At 47.1% G+C, this 7,063-nt stretch overlaps 1 protein-coding gene across 2 annotated transcripts in view; it reads left to right on the top strand.

Moving 5' to 3' along the window:
• The first annotated feature begins 4,162 nt into the window (after nucleotides 1-4,162).
• Nucleotides 4,163-7,063, top strand: part of DIP2B (disco interacting protein 2 homolog B) — a 224,034-nt gene continuing 221,133 nt past the window's right edge. The window contains exon 1 of one of the 2 annotated variants that reach the window (XM_043884446.1): nucleotides 4,163-4,415. In XM_043884446.1, coding sequence (XP_043740381.1) covers nucleotides 4,316-4,415 — 100 coding nt within the window. In that variant the 5' untranslated portion in view covers nucleotides 4,163-4,315. The remainder of the gene's footprint in view (nucleotides 4,416-7,063) is intronic. The other variant, XM_043884442.1, reaches the window with a different exon arrangement.

Below are 7,063 nucleotides of genomic sequence, written 5' to 3'. Positions count from 1 at the left end.
TCTCCTCCAGCATCTAACAGGCTGAAACAAATGCTAGATATTCAAAAAATGACAATGTGAGACATAGAGTGCATGTACAAAAAAATGAATTTAAGTAAATGCAATTAATTTAAATAAAAAGACCTCTTGGTGCAAAAAAAAAAAACAAAAGAAAGAAACTCTGGGTTGGATCTACCACTTTGTCTTTACTACACTTTCCCTGTGACTCTGATGCATACTGATGTTTGAGAATCACTGCAGAAGACAAAGCCAGAAAAGTAAGTGTAAGTACAATAACACTTCCATTCAGGAAAGGAAATATGGGACTTCCCTGGTGGTCCAGTGGTTGAGAGTCCGCCTTCCAATGCAGGGGATGGGTTCTATCACTGTTCAGGGAACTAAAATCCCACAGGCCAAGGGCAACTAGGCCCACATGCTACAACTAGAGAGGCCTGTGTGCACCCACCACCAGGATACAGCACAGCCAAAATAAATAAAATTTTAAGATAAAGACATGAATATAGAAAATATACATGTAGGAATCATGCTCTTTCCTTTAAAAACAAAAAAGGATGAGGAAATATGCAGTAGACACTGCTCCTGAGCATATACCACACCCCATTTTTCTTAGTTTTGCTGTGTAACAAGACTTAGTGACACACAATGGCAATGATCTGTGGTTCATGTGCTTTGGCCATGTGGGCTGGGCTCAGCGGGGCTTACCTGTGGCCCTATGATCAACTGGCAGGCTATGGCCTCATGTACACCTTGCAGTTGGCTGGGTTTTGCCGGCAGTGATGGGGGTAGCTGGGCCATATCTCTCCTCATCTAGTAGTCCAGCTCCCACTCAATCACAAGACGGTGGTCTCAGAGTTTCCAAAAGCAGAAAGAAAGAGGATAAGCAACAAGCACTTTCCAAATTTCTGCGTCATGTTCGCTATTGTCTCATCAGTCAAAGCAACCATACGGTCAAGCCCTATGTGTAGGAGGGGGGTCTACACAAGGGTCATGAATACTTGTGATGGGGGGGTGCACATTTTTGCAGCCATTTCTGCAAACGATTCACCATACTGCCTGACAGGATCAGTGAGGGTGCCCTACCTTGGCAGATGGAGTAAGTTTGTTAGTCTGGCAGCCTCTGGTTCAGATCTCCAGGATAACATAGTTATTCATTGTCCTTCACTGGCATACTCTGCCATGCTACTAGGTATGGACTTCAAGTATATGTCTTTCTTGGGGGCTGCATGGTTTGTTGCTGTGTCCCTGTTGGTGGGAGTTGTGAGTTAGAGATTAAGTGTTGAACAGCTAGAAGCAGTTACAGCCAGATTTGGAGTGTCTTTGGCAATACATCAGCTGCAAAATCTTAGTGGGCTTCTGGACTGTTCAATCCAGTGAATTCCACGGGCCGATAAAGCAGGTAAAGATTGTGTCTAGATCTGTGCTGTCCAATGCAGTAGTCACTAGCCAGAATTAGTCATTGAACACTTGAAATGTAGCTAATCTTGAGATGTGCTATTTCTTCTTACTTCCTGATATAACTACTAGAATATTAACATTACATCTCTGGTCACATTGTATTTCTGTTGGTTGGCAGTTAATCTGCCTTGAAGCCTGAGACTTTTGGCCTCGTATCAATCGTTCTTTCCAGTAAATAACACCTTCTCTTTTAGCTTAAACGTGTGTTCCTTGAAACAATTAAAAATATATATATTTATTTATTGGGCTGTTTTGGGTCTTAGCTGCAGCATGTGGGATCCAGTTCTCTGACCAGGGATCGAACCTGGGCCCCCTGCATTGGGAGCAGGGAAGTCTTAGCCACTGGACCACCAGGAAAGTCCCTCTTGAAACAATTTGAAAGTGGTTCTCTGGAGAGGGAGAATTCCAAGAGACCAAGGATAAGCTGCCTGTCTTTCTAGGACCTAACTTCGGAAGTCACATAGCGCCATCTGTATCATACTCTACTGGTCAGAGCAATCAGAAGCCCAGCCAGATTCAGGGAAGGGAACATGGACCTCAATTTTTATTTTTAGTTGCACTGGGTCTTCACTGCTGCACAAGGGCTTTCTCTCATTGTGGCAGCAGGGGCTAGTTTCTAGTTGCAGTATGGGACTTACTGGGGTGGCTTCTCTTTTTGTGGAGGACGGGCTCTAGGCAGGTGGGCTTAGGTGCATTAGTTGCCTCTCAGCACGTGGTATTTTCCCAGACCAGGGATCGAACCCATGTCCTCTGCTTTGGGAGGTGGATTTTTTTTTCTTTTTTGTATTTATTATTTTTAAAAAATTAATTATTAAAGATTATACCTGTACAATATTGAGAACTATAGAACAAAACACAATTATTGGAGGACAACTGCTCTACAATAGTGTGTTGGCCTCTGCCACAGATCAACACAAATCAGCCACACCTATACATATGTCTCCTCCCTCTTGAACACCCCATCCCATCTCCGTCCCCATCCCATCCCTCTAAGTTGTCACAGAACACTGGGATGGGCTCCCTGTTTTACACAGCAAATTCTCACTTGCTATCTATTTTACATACAGTAATGTATATGTTTCCATGCTATTCTCTCAATTTGTCTTACTCTTTCCTTCCCCCACTGTGTCCACAAGTCTTTTTTCTATGTCTGGCAGGTGGATTCTTAGCCACTGGACCACCAGGGAAGCCCTGGACCTCACTTTTTTGATGGGAGGAATGTCAACAAATTTGCCACCTTAGAAAAAAAAAAAGCTGCAGCAGTCCTCATTGTAAACCAGAGGACAGACATACTTACATTCCCACAGATTCTTCTTACATTGTTGCAGTTAAAAGGAAATTTCAAACTCTACTACCCAATCTGGCATGATGTTACACTCCTTTTTTCAAGCTGAAATTCTTTTCTCAGCCTAAAAAAAAATTTTCCCCCCTTCCAGCCCATGAACTACTAAATAGATGCTGAGGCCTTAACTCTCAAAGTACCAATTTTGGATCAGCATGGGAGGGGAAGAAAAATACTGGAATTCTATCAAACTGTACGGGGAGATTTGGCATTTACATAAAAGAGACAATACTATTAAAGAATGGCAATTTAAGGCAACTGTCCCAGTAGTTTGTGGTAAAAATACACACAGGTCTGGACTTCCCTTGTGGTACAGTGAACTCAAATCCGCCTGCCAATGCAGGGAGCATGGGTTCAAACCCTGGTCTGGGAAGATTTTTACCTTCCACGGGCAACTAAAGCCCACGGGCCACAACTACTGAGGCCCACCTGCTGCAACTACTGAAGCCCAAGTGCCTAGAGCCTGCGCTCCACAACAAGAGAAGCCATTTCAAAGAGAAGCCTGTGCAAGGCAATGAAGAGTAGCCCCATCTCATCCAGCTAGAGAAAGCCAGCACACAGCAAGAAAGAGCAACCAAAAATTTAAAAATAAACACATAAGTAGTAAAAAATACATACAGGTCTGGATCTTTAAGTTGAATTAAAATACTAATACTTTTGGAACACCTATTAATGATACATCCAGGATGATAAAAAGATAAAGAAGATGAAGTTCTCCTTCTGGGAAGAGGTCAGAAGTCTAGGCGGGAGGACGCAGATTCTCCTCCTTCTGTCTTAAATGCTAGAACTGAAACAGAAACATAGCTTGCCAGGCTCTACTGTCCATGGGATTCTCCAGGCAAGAATATTGGAGTGGGTTGCCATGCCCTCCTCCAGGGGATCTTTTGGACCCAGGGATTGGAACCTGAGTCTCTTATATGTCTTCCTTTGGCAGGCGGGTTCTTTACCAATTAGCGCCACCTGGGAAGCCCCTTAGAAACAAAGAGCTCCTGGTAAATGTGACCCATTTACCACAGGAAGCCCCAGTGAAAAGAACTGCCTGAGTTCAAGTCATTATGAATGGGTGGTGTCAAATAGTCCGGGAAACGAAGCAAGGGACAAAAGCACACTATTAAGTGCAGAGAACTGGAAAAAGCAAGGCCTGGGGCCCCTGAAAACTCCTTCCTTGCGAGTTCATAAAAGGTAAACGTCCGGGTTCACAGCAACCCAGTGAGCCCATTTCGCTCGAGAGAAATCGTGGCAGCGGGCTTGGACTCGTAGTTTCAGGAATCTCCCAGTAGAGGGCGCCATCGGCCCGGGAGTCCGCAGCTTGACTCGCCTGTGGAGGCGGTGCGTCCTGGGTCCGGGGGCGGGGCCGCCGGGCTCACGTGACCCTTGCTCATGGCGGCGGCGGCAGCGGCGGCGCTGGCGGCGCTCGGCGGCCGGAGCCGGATCCTGTAGCCGGGGTGTGGGCCGCGTCAGTCCGTCCCTCCTTCGGCCCCCTCGTTTGTCTTCCGGAGTGTGGCTGGTAAAGCCGGGATGGCGGAGCGAGGCCTGGAGCCCTCGCCGGCTGCGGTGGCGGCGTTGCCGCCCGAAGTGCGGGCGCAGCTGGCGGAGCTGGAGCTGGAGCTCTCGGAGGGTAGGAGCCGGGCAAGGGAGCGGGCGCCCGGGCGCCGCTGCGGATCGCGGCGAGGGGAGACCAGGTCCCCACCGCGCGCCCTGGTGGCCGTGCGGGCAGAGGGGAGGAGCGTGCCGGAAATCTGGCCTGGGCTTCACGTGAAGGGTCGCTCTCCTCCTCTTCTACCCCGGAAAGTGGCTTTCCCTGTGGTTCATTGTGTTCTCTGGGAGGGAGGGAGCCGGGGCTGGGGGGAGAGGTCTTCCTCAGGCTCGGACTGCTTCTGCGCTCCCGGCCCCCCGAAACCCCAGACAAAGCTGTGTCCTCCCGCTTCGGGCTTCTGCCCGGGCGCCGGGGCACGGTGGGGCGGGGTGGGGGTGAGGCCGCCCGCGGGGTGGCTGACAGCTTGCTCCTGTGCTCTCTTCCAGGGGAGGGCCCCAAGCCTGTTTCAGCTCCCCTTCCCCCCTTCAGAAAAAGAGAGAGACACAGGGGAAATCCGCCAGCATTTCTTCTTCCTTGTTTAACAATGCGAGATGCCTCCCCAGTGACAGGAGTGAGATAGAAGCGGGGTGGGCCGTTGAGGGTCCTAAGGAGGCCAGAAGCAGTGGTATTAACCCAGAGAGAGGCACAAGGGGCGGCTTTTAGACCACCTTTGTCAAAAGGGTTCCCCCCCCTCGGTGCCTGTATTCGGGCTGAATTTTCCGCATCTGATCACCTTTTGGAATCGTAGAAGAGGAAAGGAGAGAGGTGGCTACCGGTTACATGCAAATCCTGGCCGGCACGGTCTTTCTTTTGACAATGGATTGTTACAAGGACGCTTGGATTGGTTTTGAGAATTAAAAGAATGAAATAAATCGAGCCACTATTATTCGAGAAGTCCCTGGACAACAATGAGAGAAACGTTGCTCTGTTGTGGGCATGTGATCAGGCTTCTTGTGCAGTTGTGATCAGTTCTCCATAAAGTTCCTGTTTTTGTCACAGGCTGCCTCTGAGACAAAAGCAGCATTTTCTCCAAGCTTGATGTCAGTACTGTGGTGGTGCCCCCAGAGTTGCATATTCTTCTTGAGTTCTTTGCCAAAGGCCCTCTCTCTCCACTAGCATTTTTCAAGTGGATTAAAAATTGCTGATTGGAAAAGAAGAATGTGACAAGTTCCCAGGAGAGTTTTGACTTTTTGTTTACTTATCAGGGCATTCTCTCTACACACCCCTCCCCCCATCCTTTACAGTAAAAAACCAGAAGTAGATTTGAGTGTTATAAAGTCACTTGGGCATGGAGGGAAATAATTATCTTTAATAACCCTGTTAGGGTTTCCCAATGTATAGGGAGGTGCCCTTTTCACTTGCACTCAATTAGCAACATATTATTTTTCAGTTAATCAGTTGGGAAGTTACTCTTTGGCCAGTCCCTAGTATCAGTTGTGGTGGATGAGTCTGTTTCTGTGAAATGTTCAGGGCATTGCTGTCTTGATTCTACCTCTCAAAATACCCCATTCTTCTAGACTAAAGCATTGTCATTCAATCCATGATGACTTTCATTCAAATTGGACTTTTAAAGCAAGTTAGAGTAACACATCAGCTATCTTTGATTAGCTAGAAGGAGAGAAGTTTGGCTGGATGTTTGCGTCAGAGAGATTAAAAATAGGAGTTAATTGCTTTTACATGGAGAGGGAAATCCTGGAAGCTCCTTATTCTTGGTATATCTGCTTCCAGCTGATTACTGTTTACTTCTCTGGTTGTTTCTAGAGATGATTCCAAGGAACTGTTTCTAGGACTCATACTGGCTAGCTCACCTTTCTCTCCTTGAAGAAGGTGTGAAGCTCCTACAGACTGTAAGGCTAAGGCTTCAGCATTTTTCAGGACAAGTGCATGGTTTGTTTCCTGTTGCAGGATTGTTTTGGTTTGGCATGTGACTGAGATTTGAAATGGTTTCTTAAAGATTTGTACTACATTATCCGGTATTTCATCTCTTTTAGCGATGGAAAACTGGAAAAAATACAGTTGGAAAACCTCAGGCCTGCAGTGTCAGCATCTTGACCATCTGTTTGTCTCTCTTGCTTAAAGTACAGAGAATGGTTGACTGGAGAAGTAGGTAGACATTTTTAGGAATTCAAGTGAAGTTGAAACCACCACCCCCAAATCTATAGCACAGTGTTATTTGTGATGTCTGTTAGCATATTTTGAAGGGACCTTTGTTTGTTTTACATTTTCTCCACAGTTACTGCTCTGGCAAAAAAGTACTCTTTTTCTTTCGGGAAAAAGAGAGCTACTTTTAACTATGTGTTTAGTGTGTGTGGTTGGCTTTGGTGCTCTCATTCCTCGATTTTATTCATTTTTCTCGGTTCAGGCTGTAGTGGGTCCTAATTATAGCGGTTGCCTGAGCTGTATGCCGTTAAAGAATTTTCTTTGTGCTCACTTGTGTTTTCAGCTGCAGGCCTGGGTCGCAGATGAGCCAGCCCTGCGCCGGCACGCAGGTTGTGCCTCTCTGGGCCGTTTGCCGCAGAGCGCGTTGCAGAGCCAGTGCTGGGCTGCTGCTCCGTGCGGGCAGGTCACTGGGCTTGGTACTGCAAGCTGCCTGCTTTCGCAGCAGAAAGAACAGGCCAGCACTGTCCGGAGAATCACTGAAAATTGAACTGACACCTAGTCACAAGCTTTTCTGTAGACTAATTGAATAG

Source organism: Cervus elaphus, chromosome 3 (genome assembly GCF_910594005.1).
Source record: "Cervus elaphus chromosome 3, mCerEla1.1, whole genome shotgun sequence".
In the NCBI taxonomy this organism is placed as follows: domain Eukaryota; kingdom Metazoa; phylum Chordata; class Mammalia; order Artiodactyla; family Cervidae; genus Cervus; species Cervus elaphus.
The sequence above is the reverse complement of the archived record's forward strand: the minus strand, read 5'-3'. Positions and strand labels throughout refer to the sequence as shown.